The 22589-nt window shown below is 26.7% G+C and overlaps 9 protein-coding genes across 9 annotated transcripts in view, besides 16 other annotated features; 4 read left to right on the forward strand and 5 right to left on the reverse strand.

The window, feature by feature from the left end:
* Positions 1-2142, forward strand: part of EDI_199140 (uncharacterized protein) — a gene marked incomplete at both ends in the record, with an annotated part of 2625 nt that extends 483 nt beyond the window's left edge. Inside the window, one exon of the mRNA XM_001733424.1 lies at positions 1-2142. This exon is cut by the window's left edge and continues 483 nt beyond it. Coding sequence (XP_001733476.1) covers positions 1-2142 — 2142 coding nt within the window.
* A 33-nt stretch (positions 2143-2175) lies between these two features.
* EDI_199150 (ankyrin repeat-containing protein, putative) lies at positions 2176-4026 on the reverse strand (the record flags this gene model as incomplete). Its single annotated transcript, XM_001739472.1, has 1 exon — positions 2176-4026. The coding sequence occupies one exon, from the start codon at positions 4024-4026 to the stop codon at positions 2176-2178; it is 1851 nt and encodes a 616-aa protein (XP_001739524.1).
* Positions 4027-4158: 132 nt separating this feature from the next.
* Positions 4159-4196: a sequence feature (AT_rich).
* EDI_199160 (vacuolar protein sorting-associated protein, putative) lies at positions 4192-13092 on the reverse strand (the record flags this gene model as incomplete). Its single annotated transcript, XM_001739473.1, has 1 exon — positions 4192-13092. The coding sequence occupies one exon, from the start codon at positions 13090-13092 to the stop codon at positions 4192-4194; it is 8901 nt and encodes a 2966-aa protein (XP_001739525.1).
* Positions 7654-7674: a sequence feature (AT_rich).
* Positions 8182-8211: a sequence feature (AT_rich).
* Positions 9194-9230: a sequence feature (AT_rich).
* Positions 10237-10278: a sequence feature (AT_rich).
* Positions 12616-12674: a sequence feature (AT_rich).
* Positions 13093-13968: 876 nt separating the features above from the next.
* Positions 13969-14559, forward strand: EDI_199170 (uncharacterized protein; the record flags this gene model as incomplete). The annotated part of the gene is made up of 1 exon (XM_001739474.1): positions 13969-14559. One exon carries the CDS (start codon positions 13969-13971, stop codon positions 14557-14559), a length of 591 nt encoding a protein of 196 aa, XP_001739526.1.
* Positions 14560-14593: 34 nt separating this feature from the next.
* Positions 14594-14620: a sequence feature (AT_rich).
* Positions 14621-14645: 25 nt separating this feature from the next.
* Positions 14646-15428, reverse strand: EDI_199180 (Cerebral protein, putative; the record flags this gene model as incomplete). The annotated part of the gene is made up of 1 exon (XM_001739475.1): positions 14646-15428. The coding sequence occupies one exon, from the start codon at positions 15426-15428 to the stop codon at positions 14646-14648; it is 783 nt and encodes a 260-aa protein (XP_001739527.1).
* Positions 15327-15468: a microsatellite.
* Positions 15469-15933: 465 nt separating this feature from the next.
* Positions 15934-16077: a microsatellite.
* Positions 16078-16134: 57 nt separating this feature from the next.
* EDI_199190 (uncharacterized protein) lies at positions 16135-16800 on the forward strand (the record flags this gene model as incomplete). The annotated part of the gene is made up of 1 exon (XM_001739476.1): positions 16135-16800. One exon carries the CDS (start codon positions 16135-16137, stop codon positions 16798-16800), a length of 666 nt encoding a protein of 221 aa, XP_001739528.1.
* A 116-nt stretch (positions 16801-16916) lies between these two features.
* Positions 16917-19113, reverse strand: EDI_199200 (uncharacterized protein; the record flags this gene model as incomplete). Its single annotated transcript, XM_001739477.1, has 4 exons — positions 16917-17584; positions 17642-17795; positions 17866-18841; positions 18881-19113. The coding sequence occupies 4 exons, from the start codon at positions 19111-19113 to the stop codon at positions 16917-16919; spliced, it is 2031 nt and encodes a 676-aa protein (XP_001739529.1).
* A 110-nt stretch (positions 19114-19223) lies between these two features.
* Positions 19224-19562, reverse strand: EDI_199210 (uncharacterized protein; the record flags this gene model as incomplete). Its single annotated transcript, XM_001739478.1, has 1 exon — positions 19224-19562. The coding sequence occupies one exon, from the start codon at positions 19560-19562 to the stop codon at positions 19224-19226; it is 339 nt and encodes a 112-aa protein (XP_001739530.1).
* A 13-nt stretch (positions 19563-19575) lies between these two features.
* Positions 19576-19649: a sequence feature (AT_rich).
* Position 19650: 1 nt separating this feature from the next.
* Positions 19651-19711: a microsatellite.
* Positions 19712-19813: 102 nt separating this feature from the next.
* Positions 19814-19866: a sequence feature (AT_rich).
* A 99-nt stretch (positions 19867-19965) lies between these two features.
* Positions 19966-20012: a sequence feature (AT_rich).
* A 537-nt stretch (positions 20013-20549) lies between these two features.
* Positions 20550-21622: a repeat region.
* Positions 21623-21661: a sequence feature (AT_rich).
* Positions 21662-21886: 225 nt separating this feature from the next.
* Positions 21887-21994: a microsatellite.
* Positions 21995-22037: 43 nt separating this feature from the next.
* On the forward strand, positions 22038-22521 carry EDI_199220 (uncharacterized protein; the record flags this gene model as incomplete). Its single annotated transcript, XM_001739479.1, has 2 exons — positions 22038-22281; positions 22346-22521. 2 exons carry the CDS (start codon positions 22038-22040, stop codon positions 22519-22521), a joined length of 420 nt encoding a protein of 139 aa, XP_001739531.1.
* Positions 22522-22589: the final 68 nt, after the last annotated feature.

Below are 22589 nucleotides of genomic sequence, written 5' to 3' on the forward strand. Positions count from 1 at the left end.
ATTGTTGGAAGGTATATTGTTCCTCAATACTCTACTTTTATTGAACAATTTATTGCACAGTTTATGGCAAAGAGTATGGTTTCTGGAGAAGTTACTTTAATTGAAATAGAACTTGGTGGAGAAGAACCAACTGCAGTTGGACCATTTGTAAAAAGAATGAGAAAATATATTTCTGAATATAAAGAGGCACATGGAGATGGGGGATATGATTTTGCTATTACAGGGTATGATGCATTAGGAATAGATCTTCAAAGTGTTGTAATTAAAGCCTTAGAAAAAATGGAATTGATTGTATTTCCAATTGCATTAATAATCTTATTATATGTTGTTCAATCACCAGTGTTATTAATAATACCAATAGTGAATGTTATTGTAATTGTTTTAACAAGTTTTGGATTGATGTATCCTATTTCAGTAACTGTAGATGTATTTGGTATTACACCAGCAATGATGATGTCTACAATTGCTGCAACAGCTATTGATTATTCACTCTTTTTGTTAACTAGATACACAGAAGAAATTAATAAAAAACAATCATACTATGATGCTGTTTCCAATATGTTAAGAACATCAGGAAGGATTGTAGGGACAAGTGGTTTTGTCATGTTATTTTGTTTTTCAGTTATAGCAATATTTCCATTTGATATTGTTAGATATATTGGTATTGGATGTACAATAAGTGTTACTATTACATTAGTTGTTGATTTAACTATGACACCAGCACTATTCCTTTGTTTCCCTAGGTTCTTTAAATTACAAAGTTGTATTCCATGTAATAAAAAATGTGTAAAATTTACACAACGAAGAGCCCGTTTTCAAGGAGTAGGTGATCAAATGTGGCATAAATTTGCAACTTTCCAAAGTAAAAAACCAATAGCAGCAACTATGTTTTGTTTAGGATTGATAATAATGATTCCATTCTGTGTATTTATATATAGATTTGAATGGACATTAGATAACAATCAAGTTGTTCCTCTTGAAACAGAATTTAATAGAGGATTTGTACATATTCAAGAATCTTTCCCTATTGGAATATTATATCCATTCCATTTATTAATTGAAAGTGATGTTCAAACAATGGATGTTATTTCAAATGAGTATTATAACTTTACTCAACAAATGATTTCTGTTTTTAGTGAGCAAATGTCATATGCATTTGATAGTACGAGTGTTATTTGTTTTAATGCAGCTGGTGGTAAGGTTATTTCACCTAAACAACTCCAAATACTTATGACAAAAGAAGGATATCAAAATGCAATGGAAAGTTTTTTAAGTAAAGATTCATCAGTGGTTAATTGTCAATTAATTCCAAAGGTTGATCCAACAAATAACTCTACTTTATTAATTGCAGACATTAGAAATCATTTTACACAATTAGAGTCAGAGTTTGGGTATAAAATGTTTATTCAAGGTATTATTGTTGATGGAGTAGATTGTGTAAATGCATCAATGAGGTATTTTATTCTTGTACTAATAGTGTTAGTTATTGTAATTCTTATCATGGTCTTAATATTCTTTAAGAGTGCACTAGTTCCATTACGTGTTGTTTTTACAACGTGTCTTACATTAACATTTGTTTATGGAGCAGCGTCTTTAATATTCTGTACTGATTACTTTGATTCTATAGATGTAATAGATCAAACAAAAGGAATTTATTGGGTTGTTCCAATTATATCAGTGCCAATAATTTGTGGATTATCATTAGATTATGACATCTTCTTATTCTCAAGAATTAGAGAGTATAGAACTCGTGGATATTCAACAACATTAGCAACTATTTATGGAGTAGAAAGAACTGGATATTTGATTACTTTTTGTGGTATTATAATGGCTGTAGCATTTTCAGGATTGTTTTTGGCTGGTGTTATTGTGTTAGATTTGTTTGCATTTGTTTTAACTTTAGCTGTCTTAAGTGACACCTTCCTCGTTAGAACATTGCTTGTTCCATCATTCGTCCATTTATTTGGTGAATTAAATTGGTGGCCAATTAAATATAAAATTGATACAACGGAATATGAAAACGCAGATGAATTTCATATTTATGATCATTTAGATTCTTCTTCAACAAATGAAAGTGAAGAGAATTCTAATCAAATAGAATCTACTCAACAAGGAACGGATTCAACTCCTTTACTTAATTGATATTAAATCAATAAATTCTTAAAACAAATTTAATTACCAATTTTGCAAAATCCATTCTTCAGTAGCAGACAAATCAACTTTAGCTGCTATTGTTTTCAATAGTTCAATATCTTTAAATGAGTCATCATCAATTTGGCATGGCAATTTAGGATCAAGTCTATGAGCCCTTGGTCCAAATAATACTTTTGAAAATTCATCAGCTAATGCAACACCTGCTGTTTTAAATAAATCAGTTACACAAGTTGCCCATTGAACATAACCTGCCCCAGTGTATTTTTCAGCATCAAAATATGATTTATATGTTCCCCCACTTAAACTTAATACAACACTTTCTTTAGGGTCAAAGAATGATTTTGCCACAGCAAATGGTTGGTTAATAAGAAATGAACCATCAACAAATGATTGATGACAAGTAAATAGTCCTGGTGTAGCAAAAGAGCGTAATACAACATCAGATAAAAGGTCTTCATTATTAATCATATTATCATCAAGATCAGTATTTGTTTTTTGTAGTACAATATTATTTAATAATACTGGTATCATTCTTCTATTAGGATCATTAATACCAGAATCTATTTTAATAACTGGAACAACAACCTCTCTTTTTAAATCACAAAGTCTCTTATCTTGAAAAATTTTATTAGCAAGAATCTTAATAAATTTACTCGAATATTTATATGATAAAACCCCTCCTTTATGTGAAGTAGATGAGAAAACTTTAATCATTGTCTTTTCATATATTTTAATGACTGTGTCAATATCATATCCTACAAGTGTCATTAATATTGGGAGAGTACTTGCGCCAACAGAACAAATCATATCAACGTTATCTAAGAAATGTGGAAAATTTTCTACAACTCTCTTTAAAATAATTAATTGAACAAGAGTACGTACTCCACAACCATCTAATGACAATATCCTAAATTTATTTTCACCAACTGCCCTTTGTTCTAACATATATTCTTTAGAAGGTTTATTTTCTTGAAGTAGTTTGTCAATATAAATTTCATACTTCTCACTTTTACTTTGGAAGAATCCAATTTTCTTTTTATCTTTATCTTTACTATCATCATCAGAATCATCAATAGAATTCATTACAGTAAAGATTTTTGAACCTCCTCTTTCAATTCTTCTTGATTGAATCTCTTGATTTTCTTCTGCGAATTTAATTGCTGCTTTTACTTGTTCACTTTCTTTAAAAATTTTTAAACAACTTTCATCATTTGCTTCAGCATAAACTATCGGTGATATTCCATCATTATTTAATGCAGTAGGATCAGCCCCTGCTTTAATAAGTAATTCACATAATTTAACATTGTCTTCTTTTACTGCTGTATGAAGAGCAGTTTCACCTGTTTGATTTCTAATATCAATGCCACGTCCTGCCCATTTTTCTTGTTCATTAAGATTATCTCTCATTTGTTTTATTTCTGTTAATGCAGTAATAATAGAAGAAACAAATGGAATATCTCTTTTATGAAGTTTAATTAATGATAATTTATGAAGGGCATTTTCTGAAGAATAATTTGTTTCTGTAATACAACACCCTTTATTTTGTAATGTCATTGCTAAGTCTAAATGTCCTTTTTCAATCGCTATTAAAAATGGTGTATTTCCTCGTGGATCTTTAATTTCTAATAATGTTGGACAATGTTGTAATATGATTTCTACAATAGTCACAAACCCCATTTCAACTGCTTTAAATAATAATGTATTACTTCTTGTATTCTTCCCAATCCATTCTGGAAAGTTATTTGTTAATTCAGCATAAGCTCTATCTGCTTGACCTTTTTTCATTAATTTAATTAATTCAATTAATTGACTTTCTTGTTGAGGTTCAATCATTGTTTCAATATTTTCTGGAATACCTTCTTTGATAGACATTGAATTATAGAAGGAATAACTATTTTTATTTTGAGTTCCAATTACTTTAAATTTTTATTTTGTTTTTTAAATGTTTTTTCCCCCTCAACAAAAAAAGTATTTAACTCTCTTATCTCTTTGACTAAACAAATGTTTATTTAAATGAACTTTAATTTAATTATAATTTTAATCATTGGTTTGTTTAATAAATTGTTGTGATGTTCTTATGAAATTACGCATATGCTTTCCTTGTCTATAACTCACAGTTAATAATTGATGTCCAAAATGAGAAAATGTCACTGTTCTAGGTCCAACTTTAATAGAAAGATCCTGGAATAGTCGAGATACCATAACACCACTCTCTTTCATCATGACAAATGAAGTCTCAGTTAAGACAACCCAAATATCATCGATTGTGACATAAATAACAAAATCTCCTAATCCTTTTCTTTGAAGAATCCATGCAATTTTAGCTTCTTCTTCGTTATAACTCATAATACGTCTTCTTTTATTTCCAACTCTTGGGATTCTTGAACGAGGAATTATATCCCCTGATTCTTCTGCAATCCCTTCAGTCATTTTTGATACAAAATCAACTACTCCTCCAGTTGGCTTTAGTACAACCCCAATTAATCCTTTTCCCACTCCTCCAACAAACCCACTCACTCCATTTGTTTGTGCACCTTTAATTGGTTGTGTAATAACTCCTTTAACTCCATCAACTATTCCATTGACAACACATCCTAATCCTTGAGCTATACCTTCTGATGCTGAAAAAGGTTTTTTCTTTCTTTCTCTTTCTTTGATGTAATCTTCGTCAAATGTTAATGATGCAGTTAAATTACCAAAGGTATTTGAAATAGATGCAGCAGTAGAAGATATACCATGAATAGAATGTAATAATAATGATTCTGTTCCTTTAGCTAACCCAGTAGTAATTCCATTTCCTGAACGCCTTTCTTTTTGAGGAATTGTTATAAAGTCAGTTATTCCTTCATAGACAGAATGGACTAATACTCCTGGTGCTCCAATAAATTCCATTGAACTAACAGCAACTAATAATTGTTGGATTGCTTGAGAACGATAAAAGTCAATAAAAAATAGATTAAGACGTTCTGGTGTTGCTGATAATTTATTGCTTATAAAGTCATTTAAATGAATTCTTGCTGATTTAATAGTTAATAAAGAATTACCTATCATTAATAATGGAGCTGTAAATGAATTATATCCAATATTTAATAATGAAGAAGATGATAACATAGTATTTAATATAATATCAACAGGTGAAATTTGTAGTGTTTCAAAAGTGATTGTTTGAGAATTAGAATATGGAATAGGTTCAATATATAATTTAGGAATTTCAATTTGAAGTGATTTATTATCACTTGGATTACTAAAGAGTCTAATTAAATGGATAATTCGATTTAAGAAAGGTGTTTCCAAAGAAATAAACATATTCTGGAATTGAATAAAACAATGAGGGATATGTTTATAAGTATTATTTTGCTGAGAAACAATATCAATACAAATATTAATTCCTTTACTTGCAAAAGGAACAGCAACAGAACAATCTCTTGCATTAGAATCAACTTGTATTGGTCCAATAAATAGTCTATGTTTATTTTTAAATAATGTACCTTGTTTATTATATGTAATATCTTTTAATGAAATATAAGCTAATTCTTCTCTATCTTCATCAATTAAATCAATTCCTAATTTATTAATTGTTATATTAAATTCAGTTGTATTCATTTTCTCTTTTCCAATTAATCCACCAATATCTCCTTTCATCTTTTCCCATTTGTCTGTAAAAACTAATTTATTTACACCATTAAATATCCATGTATATGGATAAACAATTCCATGTGTTCCTGCTTTAGCTTCATATACTTCTGGATTATCTAATGAATAAGTAACAAATTCATTAACAGAAAACTCAGATTTAATTTGAATAGTAGAAATATGTGAGGTATTAGGAAATACAACAGGTTGTGATTTTCTTGGTTCAATTTGAGTTTGTTCATCTGAATGAATATGTTTAAAAGTTATAGAATAATCAGTATCATTTTCTATGACATACTTACTTGTTTCTTGTATTTTTTGGAAATGAATGATAACTGATTGTTGATAATGTATTGAAATAGTTGTAGCTTGTCCCTCTTCTATTAGTCCATTTTCTTTATTTAATAATAATAATTGGAAATGAGTATCTTTATCAATAGGAACACGACACCAAGGACCTTTGCAGCGAATAGAAACATCAATAGAAGAAGATATAGAAAAATTCCCATAAATTGGTATAGAACTTTTTGGTGGAATAATAATAACATCTTTATAATTTGATCCAACAGAACAATATAACTCACACCCTAAATCATTTACTGCCATAAATGCAGGTCTTATAGTAATTTGTCGTGCTATACCATCAACAATACCAATACTTACGACAAGATCATAAGTAATTCCATTTTCTATTATTCGAATAATTTCTTCTGATTTTTCTAATAATAATGCCCTTGACCAAGAACTTCCAATACCAATATATAATGGTTTAGAAAGTCGAGTAATTGGTAGGGGTTGTGAATTATTTCTTAAACCAATTTTTCCACCAATATAATTCTTTTTGTCTAAAGAAAATTTTAATGGAATAAAGGACCTATTAAATACCCATTCTTCAGCGTCAATTCTTAATGTCCCTATATCCCAGAAATATCTAATGCTATTATATCCTTTACATTTACCAAATATTTTTAATTCTCCACTCTTGGGAATTAATGTTTTATTATATCCAGCAATAGTAATAAATACTGGTGAATCTGGATTGATAAACGTTGATATAGAACTAAGTGATTGGACTGGAAATACACTTGTTGGGGTTTTTAATGAAAATGGCATTGGAAGAAGATTAGTGACAATTAATGATGGGGCAAGAGAAATAGTTGTTTGAGTAAATCCCACAATCTCTCTTGTAGTTATTCGAGTTAAAATACATTTACTTGAATTTACTTCAACATATTTTTCAGTCATAAGATCTTTCAAAGGCATTTTATAATTAGAAAGTCTTGATGAACATATTGATATTTGACCATTAAAGAATTGAGGTGGAATATAAAAAATTCCTTTACTTGGTATTGAAGCCTGTACTTCAATAAAATCAGGTATTTCCTCTTGACTATCTTCTATATTTAATGAATTTTTTAATTGAGAGAAATCACTATTTTGTTGTATAAAGTTATCGGAAGCACTAAAGAGCCTTCGACGAGGAGTAGTTTCTATATTTGTAGAATGAATTTTTAGAGTACTATTACTTCCTAGTCTATGTCTTGGAGTTCGTGGAGTGTCAAAAAGTCCATGAGGATTATTTTTAAGTTTATTAATTCTTATAGGATTTGGATTTGGTATTTGAATAGAAATGAATAGTTCTTCTTCAAAGTCATTCTGAATAGCTAATAATGAACTAAATTTAATAATTTTTGAAGAATCTTGTTGAATAATTACTGAAATGACCAAATAACCACTTCTTAGTTTATGTACATATTCTCCTTCACAAACAATTGGAACTTCGATTCCCTCTCCTTCTGGAGTAAAAACCATACACATCTTAAGTTCTGTATATTCTCTTTTTAAAGTCATATTCTCAAAGTGTTGTAATTTATTATTTAATTTTAACACTCCACAATTTGTAATAGATACCATTAAACTATCTTTTTCATATGCAGAATATTCATCAATAAATTGAATTGGAATAAAATCAAGGTTTTCTTCTTTTGGTGTCCAAAAATCAGTTTGAAATACTCGTTTCATTTCCTTCATAAGATCAACAGTTAATATACATTCAATATTTCCTAAATCAATATTTGTTAAAATTCTATTCACTATACTTCCTTGAATACAATCTACTACTGATCTTCTACTAAATTCCATTAATGTTTTTTCAAGCATTACATCATACTCTCTTGTTTGTGGATTATATCCATCTACTTTAATTTGTCCTAATACTCGTAATATTGAATCATCATTTCTTGATCTATAGACAACAGTTGCACTTGGTATTTTCATTCTAAATAATGGGTCTTTTCTTAATGGATTACCAACTATTAATTTAAATCCATTTAAATCTATTCTAATAGAACATTCAGAATCTATTTCATAATTAGGTTCTCCCCCAAATTTCCCTAATAAATTTATAAAATATAATATTAATTTCCAATCACTAAATGTTGTTATTAGTTCAGCATTATTTACTGTAACACTTCCTCTAATTCCAAACCAATTATCCCATCCTTCTCTAATAATACTTGTTGATAATGAAATACCTTGACTTAATTGAATTCCTTTTTTTAAATCAAAATGGTGTCCTCGAGAAAAGCATGACCGTACATCGATTATATTGAGTTCAGCCAATGACGTACTTCCACATTGTGTAACAGTATGACAAACTGTTGCATCAATAGTTACATGTAATAACGCAGTGTTAGGAGAATCATCTTGTACTGCAATCACAGCAGTGTCATGTAAAGATACTGTGAAAACATGAATTTGGTCTGGAGAAATTGCACTTGAAATAGGTCTACAAGGTTGAAAACTTGTTAAGTCTATATGAAAAGTATCAACATTTGGAATATTACGAGTGACATAGGTAATAGAAGAATCAATATTAGGAATATGAGGACCCATAGGGACAGTAGGAACTAATACACCAATTTTTACTAATTCCTCACATATATATTCACAAACATATTGAGGATATGACCATTCATAATTTGCTTTTAAAACAAGAATTACTTCAGCAAAAGTCATTTCCATTGGACATGCCTCATTTAAATATTTAATTATTTCGGAAGGTGTTTGACTTTTTCTTTTTAGCCCTTTGTTAATGAACGTATTTTTGAATGGATCCTGATCATCTCCAAGGTGAATAAGATTTTCTTTAATGTATTGAGAATTAGTTGATTCTAATTTTTTATAATTATTGAAACTTACTAGAATACTGTTTTTATGAGGGGATGAAATATTACTACTTGGTTTACTATTAATTGTTGGTTGTGTTTCCGGGAAATCATTCTTATGTTCTTCAGTTATGAGTTGTTGGTTAATTTCTTCTGTTTTACAATTTACAACAACTTTGGTTGAAGGATGAAGTAAAACATCATTTGGATTTACTAAGATGATGTCGTTTCCATCAAACATTATATTTAATGTATTAATTAATTTAGTAATAAATTGAGGAGTAAGAATCAATGAAGAAGAATAGAGATCTATATTACTTTGAATATTTCCATATTGGATAGAATAATTTCCAACAACAGTAAGAATTTTATCAATTTTAGATTTCTTAAATATATTTCTATATTCTTCCATTTCTACTTTTATTCTAGTATCAACAATCATAAGATTATCTGTTGTAAAATGAAATATTGCATATGAATTATCAGTTAAATCAACATTTCCAATAAAATTATTTAATGATAATTTAGATACTCCATTAGGTATTTCACAATCTTCTTTAATTGATATTTCAAATTGTTTAATACTAATTCCTATACTCAAACTAATATTTTTTGATATTGGAGGTAATTTACATAATTCAATTCTTTTAATATTTTGACTTTCTTCATTTGATTGATCTGAACTAAAGAATGTTTTAACAAAATCAAGAAGTAACTTAAATTGATTGGGAGATAATGCAATATCAGCACATGGAAATTCAGTTACAATAGTAAGCTTTTTTCCTTTTTCTACTAATGGGATATTCACTGAAAAAGTAAAATCATTAATACATCTATCTTTCTTTCTATTAATATTTGTTGTCATTTTCATTTTATCAAATAATATTTCCCATCCATTATTTCCATCTTCAATATTTATAGCTCCTATTCTAACAATAACCTGTCCACTTGGTAAATATGCTATTAATGTAGGTGCTTTAATTTTTATATCAGTTGTTTTTCTTGGTTCTTTTTTAATATCCAATAATGAAGAAGTAACTGTTTTCTTTAAATATTCATATTGTTCTTCTATTTTCTTTTGTACAGATGTAAGGTCTATAGCCTTCTTTACTTGATCATTATAAATTACGTTAATAATCTTAAAAAAATCATTCATTACATAATTACAAATAACTTCTCCAATCTTTAATTCTAAAATATCAGATAATTTAGTTCCATTAATATAATGTAATAAAAATACTTGATTACCAACTGAAACAATAGAAGTATATCTTGGATCTTCTTTTTTATATAATGTATTTTTTAAATCTATTTCATTTATTTTGAGTGTAAGATCTATTATTTTACTATCCATATTTAATTGAACATTTAGTCCATCAAAATAACATATTGCTAAAACTGCAATTTCTGATTGGAAAATGGTATAGAAATGAGATAAATTGATATTGATATTATATATATAATCTGTAGTTGAATCACTTTCAGGTAACATTGTTAATGACATAGAAAAAATAATAATTTCACTAATAATTTGAGGTTCATAAATAAGAGTAAAAGTGTCAATAGCAACATCAACACTAACTTTATTTTCAATAATATTAATCACACATTGTAAAAATGGTTGGTCAAATCCTATTAGAGATTCTGTTTCTTCTCTTAAATGTTTTTGAATTGTTTTAGATTGTATATCAGAAGTAACTAAATAAGGTATCTCTGTATTATATCCATTGTCCATTATTAATTGACCAAGATTAATATTAATAGTTATTGCAGATGGTGTTGCATTCACTCCAAATATACTTCTTTCTATTTTAACAGAAGTCATTATTGACTCTTCAGTTATGTCATTCATTCGAGATAATAATACATGAAATTGAGGAATATTAATATCAGCAGTAAAATATGAAATTTCAGATTGTTTTTTAACTAATTCTTTTACTAAAACAACATCTACATCTTCAGTTTGACTTGTATTAATAGTAGTTTCATTATTACTTGGAAAGAAAGATAATAAAAGATAAATATATGCAATGAGTTTATCATATTTTCTTTTACTTAATTGAGCAATGAATGGATCAATACTAACTCTTAATTTAATTTTTGGTATTGGTTCTGAAGAGTAAAGTGTTGATAATTGGAGAGTAGCTCCAGTTTTTTGAACAACAATATTTTTTTTTGAATCGAATTGGTCTTGAATAGAATCTAAAAATTTAATTAAAACATCATCTATTCTAATACTATAATTTTGATAATTCTCATCTCGTTGTGAATTAGTTATTTTTACATTTCCTAATTGAAATAATGCAATATTATTATTCATTCCTTTTTCTTTTCCATCATAATAAAAATATATTACTGGTGCAATTAAGTTAATTCTAATATCTAATAAAGGTGGTTCATCAGCAAATATGTCTATTTGACTTGCAGCAGAAGAATATAATTGTTGTAATTGATATTCAGCAAATTGTTTAACATAATTTAAATTAAGGTTTGTTGGTAAAGTCAAAAAATCTACTAAAGAATCAAAAAATCCTTTAGAACAATTAATTACAGAAGGTGCACAGTCTATACTAATAATAGCATCACAATGTTTATCAATAGGACTTTGTTCAAATTCCATTTTAAATGATTTTTCATCTGTTAACTTAGTCCAAATTTTACCAAGACCAACTTTATTTTCTTTAACTTCTCCATTCTCAAAGCTAAGATTAAGTTTTAATCCAATTACTCGTGCTTCAAATCCAATATTCATATTCTCTATTTTCATTTTACAAATAACCTTATCTTCATCATTTAATTTAATTTGTATTATTTGTATTATTGTTTTAATCTCAAATACAATTGTTTCAGGAGGCAATGTATACTCTTCGTGTTTATAGTCAATAGCATTATATATTTGGTTAATTGCTTCCTCACTTAATTCTGGTATTTGATATCCAAATCCAAACCATCCTCTTGTTGATTCATATAATTTTTTCTCTTCTGAAACAATTTTATAAGCAATTTGTCTAAGATAACAAACTTCTTGAACTCTTAATTGATTTTCAATTGAATTATATTCTTCAACTTCATCATTTGTTGCTGGTATGACCCATGGAATTTTTCTAACTTTCTTAAATAATTCAATAAACCGTTCTCGTTGTGTAGAACAAAAATCAAACCTAATAGGATTTTTCTCTTCTTCTCTTTCTCTCAGATAATCCCTAGTGGCAATAAATGCAAATTTCCACCACTTTTTAGGTTGTTCTAATGCAGAAACTGTAGGACGACAATATAAGTATTTAATTGTTTGTGTATAATTTGTCATTCGTTCTACTATATGCATTACATTACCATATTGTTTTTTATTCAATGCAAAAAAGATTTGTTGTATTTTACCTTCAAGAGTAATTTTATGTCTCATTGTTTTTTCAATAGAAAGATTAAACTGAAAGGATGGGATTGTTGCTAACACTGTTTTATTCATTAAATCAAATGAATTTAATCCTTCTTCATTTTGTTGTTTATCTTCTTTATCAGGTATTTCATTTGATTCATCATATAAAACAATACTAAGGTTATTAAGTTGACAGGTTTTGTTAATGGTGTCTGTAATAGATGTACTATTTTTTACAATAATTGAATTTAAATGAAACCCAATAACACCTTCATTTTGATCACCTTTATAAATAAAATTAATATCTTCTATTTCTAATTCTAAATTTTCTATAATTTTATTTACAAGAGTTGTCCAAACCCCTGACTCATCTCCACTTGCTTTTGTTTCAGCAATTTGTTGAATGATCTCAAACCTATCAATAATTTCTTGTCTATGTTCTTTATTCTTTAAGTCATACTGTTTTGCGTCAAATACAAAAACTGTTTGTGGTTGTGAAATAATATGAAGTCCCTTAATTTTAATTTTAAATGGATCGGTTTTAATACTTTTCCAAGGAACTTCAACTTCTAATGTTTTTAAAATCCCCTTTGAAATAATAACTGGTAAATTAAATGAAGAACACGCATCTTTTTTTACTTGCAGATTTTTTAACTGAACATTTCCATTCCAAAGTGACACACTCACTGAATTTATGTCAAGGTCTTCAATGTATTTTCCAATAGTTTTGGTAAGAAAATCTGCAATGAGACCTTCAAACATTTTAAATAATTGATCTTTTTAAGTTAGTCTGTTTTCATTCATAATTTTTCTTCTTTATTTATTTTTTATGATCGATTTTTAAAGAACAATCCTTGTGTGTAATTATTATATCTTTAAACAATTTTTCATTTCTGTTTCTTCTCACTTCTTTTTTCAATTTCTTTTATGTTGTTAAAAATACTAGTGTTTTATTCTGTCTTGAAAAATAAAAATACATAAACAACTCTCTAACATACATTTTAAACACTTTTTAAAACCTTTTAATTGATACTATTTATTTTTTAACAATGACCATTAATTTAAAATAATTATTCTTTGGAATTATTATTAATTTCAATACTATTCTATGAATAATCAAAAGTAGTTAAATGATTTGATTAAACTTTATAATTTGTTTATCTTATTCATAAAAAAGTAATTCTATTTCTTTTTGTAGTTAATAAAATAAGAACGAAAAAGTATAAAACTAAGAAACTAGACTCTAATTGTTTTGAAACCATACTTTGAAAGATCCATTTTTTAAAAAGTTCTTATAAAGTAAAAAGTCTTTTATTTATCTCATTAATTGAGCTTATAGTCTAACGTGTTAATAAAAGGAACACAATCAATCTTTTAAAGGGATAATGTAATTCATCCATTCTTCTATTCAATGAGTATCATAAAAAATAAACTTTATTATAGGTTTTATTGAAAGAAAAAATCAAAAAGAATAGATTCTTCATTATATAACTCTATATATAAAACAATTTGTTTTTTATGGAAAAAAACACAGAACAGAAGAGTTTATTTTCTTCTATTTCATTCTGAATAATGGAAAAGATGAAAATAGAAGTTGAAAAACATATATCATAAAGATAATCATCTTAAAAATCTAAAATGTTCTTCACCTTACTAATCGCTACTTGTTTTGCAGAAACAATTATGATTGTAGAAAAGATGGGTCTCAACCAACTTCCTGTTGAATACAAAGTTGTTGATACTTCCATTTGTTATGTTGATGACCCTAAAGATAATGAATATATAAAATACAGCATGATTAGCGTATCAGGAAATTACCTTAAAAGCGAATATAGTGATAGTTCTTGTACTATTAAAAAAAAAGATGATTTAGTCTTTGATACTGTTATTCCCTTTAATGGTACTCTACCACCTTATATTGCATTTACTACTAAAGATTACAAATCATGTCCAAATACATTTAATGAAAATGCTCCAATTATTAAGAAATACATTACCTCTAATTGCTATTTAGATGATGATGATTTTGATAATTCAAAAAGACATGGAATTAAAGATGGACAAATTGTCACTGTTAAGTTTAAAGATTCTCAATGCACTAAGTCCCCTTATATTGATGATTGGGATGAAAAATGTGGAAAATGTGATGACGGAGAGTATACGTGGTGTAAAAATGGAGCATTCTCAATTGCTTCAATTATTGCACTAATGTTGTTCTTCCTTTTCTAATTGAGTTATATTAAAGAACGTTTGACAACATGACATTATTTAAAATTAAAAATAATTATAACCCATAAAATAGTCAATCAAAAATATTATCTTTTCTTGTAAAGACAAGGTGAAAGATGTACTTTCTTCTTTAACTTTTCCATCTGATTTTGGTTTAACACATAATTTTTTGCATTTTTACGGAAAACTAGCATTACAAAAACATTGTTTTCATCTTCTTTAATTGTTACAAATCCAAGTTGTTCAATCCCATTAATAAACCCTTTAATAGATTTTAATCGACTAATTGGTTCTGCAATAATCATTAATCCATTAGGCTTTAATATACGAAACCCTTCTTTTAAGAATAAATGGAAATCTGTTCCCATTAGTGATAAACAAAACACAACTGCATCACTCCATCCTTTTTGAATTGGTACTTTTGTGATATTTGCTACTTTAACTCGTTCATTTGCTTTGTACAAATCAAATGATTCTACTATTCTGTCTTTACACTCAAGTGATAATCGTGCTTCTCCACATCCCATATCAACAATGTGTTGAATTTGATTATTCTTTTTAATATATTCAATAATTCCATCTAATGGATTGATAGGCCAATGTTCAACTTGTTTGGCATATCCTTGATGATACTCTTCAAATAATTCCGGTTTTTCTTCAAATAAATGTTTTGCTTGATCACCACGTGATGTATAGAGTATTTCATTGATATATCTGAATTTTGATCCTTCAAGATCATTTGCAAATGATTCTATCAATGTCCCTTGTTTCTTCCCTCCATTTTTCTTTGGTTTTCTTTCTTCTTTTGTTTTTAGTATTCTACTTTGATTTCCTTCTGTTAATGTCTTCTTCTTTCTCTTCCCTTCCATTTGTTTTTTCTGTTTCTTTTTTATTTTTCTTTTTCTTCTTAAATCAAAAATGTTTATCATTTATCTAATTTCTCTTTCCTTTCCAACCATAACACATTATTTACTTCATTCTTTCTCACTATATCTTGATACACTCACTTGTCTTTTTAATTGTCTATTAACAATAAACAACATAAAATATTTATTATTACCATTCTCACCAAACAACCAATGTTCATAACAAAATAAAACTTTTATTATATTGAACAGAACATAACACAAATAAACCATCTGATATCTATGATTATTAAGAACTAAAGTATCGTAAATAAGATGTATAGGTATTAGTCTGATGGGGAATAAACAATAAACAAGAAATAACGATATCAAAGAATCACAACACAAGAAATTATAACTAAGTGAGAAGAAAATAAAGAAGAAGGTGGTTTATGAAAAACAAATACAAAGAGAAAATATAAATAAAAGAAGATATATCAAGTAAAAAAGGGGTTAAAAAATAATCACCGGAAAAACAAAATAGAAGAAGAATAAAAGAAAGTAATCAAAAATGTAATAAAAGAAGAAAGAAAAGAAGAAGGAGTATAAAATAAAATAACAAAAACGAAAAGATAAAGAGTAGAAGAAACAAAAATAAAAAGAATAAAAGAAATGAATTCAGGAGATTAAGAATACTTAACAAGATTACAAAATTGAAAAAGAACAAATAATGTTTAATCCATTTAAGTTTGAAATCGAAGAAATAAAAGAACAAGGGATTAGAGGTTGTACTCTTCCACCTGAAATTAAAATTAATGGTAATGAAAACAGAGTATGTAAAACACCTATTGAAAAAAGAATTCCTGTATTAAGAGCATCAAGAGAAGCTAGAAACAATTTCACTCTTCAACAAACACTTTGTATTTGTCTTTTAAGTAAATGGTGTCGTATAACTATTAAAAAACCAACTAGAAGAAGTTGTGTAACTGAACAATTCTTCAGAATTAATTCAATTGAACATGATGAAGATAAATTAGATGTTTATTCATTCCTTAAAAAACGATGTAATGAAATGTACTTGTTTGACATTCAACGAGGAGTGACTGAGAAAACAGCAATAAGGAGATATCAAAACAATAAAAAAATCGAAGTAATTCATTTAATGGAAGACATTCTTCGTGAATATGGAGTTGAATTAGAAACTAAAATAACAGATGGAAAATCTGGAATTAACAGACTTGAAAATATCACTGGAATCTATATTTCAAATAAAATCATTCCATTTGATAACTTAATCATGGATTTAATTGAAATTAATCACAATTTACTCAGTAGTGTTCTTCAAAGCAATGGAGAACTTATTATTGATCAAAATCAATTCTCTTTCAACTTCTAATTTATTGTTTTTATCATCATTTCCTTTTTTTTTAAAAAGTAATGAAAGATAAGAGATAAACAATATAATTAATATATATGATAGAATATGTTGTATTATTAAACAGATTGATTATTTTATTTAGTATAACCATCATACAATGCTCCATTAATAAGTGCTTTTAAATTTAAGGTGGGATTTTTTCCTAACAAAAGACTGCACTCATAACTAAATGAATTATTTGGACTTGATTGTATTATTTGTGATATTGATAATGTAAGTTTTTCTGTTAATGTAGAGTCAATCTGTCTATGGTGAATAAGTTCTTTAAAAGTATTCTGGAAGCAATTTTGAATGTCCTCAAATTTAAGAGTTATGCAGTCAATAATAATTGCACTAATTGGATGTACTGAGCATTGAGAAATAAATTGGTTATCATAAAATACAAGAGGTTCTATTGGTGTTGATATAATTTGAGTGATAATTTTATTTATGACGTCCATGTCAATAATTGGTTTCTTATTTACAAACAAAAAGAGATTCAACGGAAGGGACTGACAGGTAGTGAATATATGGACAGTGGTTGAATTTATTGTTGATGAATAACTTGCATCAATTTCAAATATACTAGAAATAAATTCTTTTTTTGTGAGGTCATCCATATGCAATGAGAGTAGTTGTAATTTTAAATAGCGAGTTGCAATCTCTTTGATCGTTGGTTCTATTGAATTCTTTGATAAGGTAGTATGGACGCATTGTTTTTTATTTGAACCTTTATCTTCAATAATAATTTCACATCCAAGAGCTTTTTGTTAATAAAAATTTTCTAAAGAAATGGTTTTAAAAAAAAAAAGAAACAAACGAGTTTGAATAAATGAAAGTATTGGGGATGAGGATTGGCACATACAATCATCTAGCGCTTTGCATACACTTATTACAAGTGAGTCCATAATAAAATTAATCATTTTTTCTGTTAATGAGCTTATCATAAATCCAATCTCTCCATTCGTTTCGTTCTAATAGTTTTAGCAAAGTGATAAAGAAAATTAATAAAAAGAATGATATCAGGAAGAGACAAGCCACAACCCAATATCCATAATTTTCTTTCACTAATGCATACTCAAACCAAACTGTTTGGTGAAATGAAGTAATGTCAAGATTTTTGAAATGAAAGACAGTATTGTCAAAAGTCCAATAATTTAAGAATGGCACAGTATATTTGAAATGATCACAGAGATTATAAACGCTACATTTTACCTTTCTTATTTTCATACCATTAGGAAAGTGAATATGAATATCATAATTACGAACAGAAATTGATTCTAAAGCTAGGTTTATAGGAAAAACAAATTTTGAATTAAATGGAATTAATTGTTCATAAGAAATAGAGAAAGATTCTTTCCAATTACCTAACAAAGGATATCTTCCTATGAGATTATATGTACAGGTATAAGAAGAGCAAAAGGATGAAGAGGTAGAAATATTTCCTGAGGAGTCATAAAAATGAAAAGATGAAATTGATAAGGGTAAACGAAGAAAGAAATCATAAACGCTATGGGGACTTGCTTGAACTTCATTTAGAATAAATTCATATAAAGGTGTACCTAAGTTAGAGATATTGATGAAATCTATTTCTTTTCTCAATGAGACTAGATGAGAGTTTGAAGTAAATTGAATATAGTCATGTTCAATAATTCGTTCAACTTCTATTGTTGTGGTATTTGTAAAATACTTAATTTGAAAAGGAATTTCTGTTTTTGAGGTTGGGTTAGTTAAATGGAAATGTACTTGAGTTAAATCAATTTTTGGGTTTACAACACAATGGATATCAACAATATCCCTTTTTAATAAATAAATATATGTATTAACCTCTTTTGCTTGGTTATATAACTGAGGCATAATTATTCCTCGAAACTGCATTAAATCAGGATCATTAATATTAGATTTAACTCCTATTCCATGTAGTTCACCAACTATATCAAAATTACATACAATTTTTCCTTTATGAGAACCATGCAATAATACCTCAAATTCCTTTTTATTTCCTTCTTCAAATGGTCTACTAAGTTAATATCTAATAAATATGTCAAATATAACAAACTGTTCTAAAACATATGCAATATTTTTTTCTGTGCCATTATCAAAAATACATGAAAATGGTCCAAGATGATTCGAAAATTCATTTGAAAAGAAGAATGAGAATGATGAAATTTGTTCTTTCATTTCAAAGTCTGCTGTTAGTTCAACATGGGGCTGCCCTGTTAAAATGAAATATTTCATAACAACATTATTTTTTACGATTTTGGATGGTCGTACCACAAACCCCCAACACATAAACACCATGAAAAAACACAACAATAAAATTTTCATTAAATGGATTTTTGTTAGTTCTACACAAAAAAGAGAAAATGTGAATTAAAAGAATTTTAAAGAAAAGAATAAAATTATGCTAATTCTTCAATGCATTTGGCAGCAGCCCTAACACACTCTCTGCATGGGATAACATTACTACCTCTAATTTCTTTGCATTTAGTACATCCATTACTTGATTCTTTAAATTTGGAAATACATGCTTCTTTTTTGTCTTCTCCAAGGATTTGAATAGCTGCATATAAGGCACCACAATAGCCTTCTGGAGCTCTTCCTCCTCCACATCCAGACAATTGTTCGATAAGTTCTTTTCTATTTCCTGTTGCCTCTGAATAACCATACGCAACTGATTGAGAACAATTTCCTTTATGAGCACTATGATATTCTACAGCAATTTCTGAAATACTAGCCATCTTTTAAATTGAGAATAAATCTTAAAATTATTTTTACATTAAATATCAAAAATAATTTATCTTAATTTACTTCTTTTTTAAATAAAAGTTGTTCTCTTTTTTTATTTATTTATGTTATTCTTTTTTGATTTGTTTTCTTTTTTATTATTCCAAATCTTCCGTATCATAAAAAATAATAATTTAGTTTTTTCATAGACATTATTGTATTTTTTTGTTAGTGTATTATTATCTCTTTTCCAAAAAAAATCAACTTTAAAAATATTTATTTTGAAAAAATAGATCTTTAGAATTATTTATTTTTATTCTCTATCTTTGGTATTATTTTTGTTTGCATTCAAATTTAACTCTAAAATATTTTTATATTTAAGGATGTAAAATAATCCATATTAATATAAACGTTATGAATAATATTTATTATTTGTTTAACTTTTATTTATACAATTTTATAATCTTATTCTTATTTGTTTGGATAACTATTCTTATAATTTGTAATTTACTGTTATTATGAAATGGAATTATCTTTATTAATCACTTAATTACTTGTGAGACTATAAATATAAAATTAAAATGGGAGAAATAGTTATAACCAAAGAATTATTGAAGTAATTGAAATACAAAAACATATCAACATTATTTAAGAGTCATTAAACATAAAATATTTAAAATGAAGTCATGAAAAATATGACGAAAAAACAAAAAGGAAAATTAATTGGAATGATGAAAAATGATAGTAGAAACCAATTTTATTTATTAAAATGAGGGTAAGTAGTATATCCTTATCTTTTAACGTTTGTATATTATAAGGTTTTAAATTTAAATTTTTCTATAAGTTCTTTCTATTAACAAAGAAAATTATAAAGTTATATTATTATTTCCTTTCTTTGAGTATAAAGAACATCAAACGAAGATTATGTTAATGGTATAAGATTAGATTAGTTTTACCTTACTATTAATTATTACTAAAATGGTTACGTTTTAATCACTAACAAAAACTATTTAATTAAGTATCAATAGAATTACTATCTATTGTTCCTTATTTTGGTAAGACTAATACTATTGTTTTTGTTAATTAGTTCAATAAAACATGTTTTATTATGATAGAAATAATGTTCAATGAGATCATTCATATTTTTTTGTTGCAATGTTTTAAGTCTTTTATGATGTTAATTTCAATTTTTAATTCTTTATTTAATTTAATGCTTTCTGCATTTACTATTCCATTTATTGAAATTACTACTGCAATTATTTTGATAACTCTTATTTTCTCTTCTTTATTTTATTTTTTTTATTTCATTGTATATATATATATATATATATCTTTTATTCAAATATACTCCATTGATATTATGATGTACAACAATATTCATATCAAATATTAGATCAGTTTTATTATTTTTATCTAATACATATATATGGTATTTTATGATATGTCATTCATTTTTTGATATTATTTATTTGTTCAATATCATTGTATTGTCATTGTATTGGAACATTGTTTCATATGTTGATTTCTTGTTTTGATTATTTCATTTATATTTTCTTATTATCTAATATGATAATACAAATATTGTCATGTTTCTCAATTTGTGATTTTTTTATGAATAATACAAGATAGTAGATTGTGTTCTACTGTGGTTATCTTGTATTTACAAAGTGTTGCCTACTTTAATCATTTTTTTAATGCTTTATCTTTTCTATACATCTGAATATTACTCTATCTTATATTTTAGTTAAATGGAAAAATGCATTCTTCTTAATATTGGTTGATTTTCATACATCTCCTGTAGTAGTTTTATCTACAAATTTTGACTCGAACCATCTTCTAAAATATCCATTGTTTGATTTCAATTTATTAATGTATTTGTTTATCATTATTTTATTTTTATTATTAATTCTTTTTATTTTCAATCATTTCTTTTATTATTTATTCTATTTCGGTTTGTCAATTTTATTTAACACCCCATTCTTTGAGTACCACCTATCTAAATGTTATTTCTTATATCACTTTCTCTTGTACAATAATACATCACTCTTCTAATTATTTCTTAACATATTCGTCCATAATAACAATAATAAAGAATAAAATAATAATATATAAAGCAATATACGATAGATGATTATTTTGTTATTCCATTAAAGGAAAGGTGAAATAATCATGAACTGGAATAGAATATTTACAACAAAACACTATTTTAATTAAAGGCGAGTGTTTAAAAAAAGTTAAAATCAATTATGATTTAAGTTGGAAACTCTTAGCTCTAAAGAAAGAATAATAAATACCTTATCTGATGAACAAGAAGAAAGAAGCTAAATAGCCAAATATCAAAAAATACAAAAACAAAAAAATTAGAAACAAAAAACAAAAAAATTCTAGAAAGAAGCAAAAGAAAATTCTTAAAAGCTATAGAAGAAATAAGAAAAAAAAAGATAAAGTGTGAATAGTTCTTTGAAGAAAAGAACTCAGTCAATTAAAACATGAAATTCGAAGGTATAATACTGTTTATTGCCGTTACCCTTGCTCAGTGTAGTGTTTCTAATTGCATGACATGTGTTAATGGAACAGACAACAAATGTTCAGAATGTAATGATGGTTATTTTATTTCTCAAACAGGGTTGTGTGTTGAAAAAAGCCGATTTATTGGATGTAAAACTTTTGGCTCTGTTGGGTGCGATGAATGTGTTGAAGGATATGTAAAAATGTCAAACTTTGTATGTATGGGTTTGCCTTTATTTTTTTATAGTTTAGTGGGTGGTATTTAGTTTTATATAAAACTGATCACTAGAGTGTCATAACTTTTTCACTAATTGTGATGAATGTACTTCTACAGAATGTAAAAAGTGTGATAACGGTTATGATTTAAAAGATGCAAATACAGAAGTTCCTGGTATTACTAAAGTATGTGGCAGTTCAATGTCACTTGTTGTAGCAGTACTAATGGTAGTTTTCATTTTATTATAATGATTTAATTGAAATTAACGATACACTCTTTCTATCTTTTATCTAATGTATTGTTATAAGGGGGGGAA

Source organism: Entamoeba dispar, genomic scaffold, assembly GCF_000209125.1.
Source record: "Entamoeba dispar SAW760 scf_1105229462189 genomic scaffold, whole genome shotgun sequence".
In the NCBI taxonomy this organism is placed as follows: Eukaryota; Evosea; order Mastigamoebida; family Endamoebidae; genus Entamoeba; species Entamoeba dispar.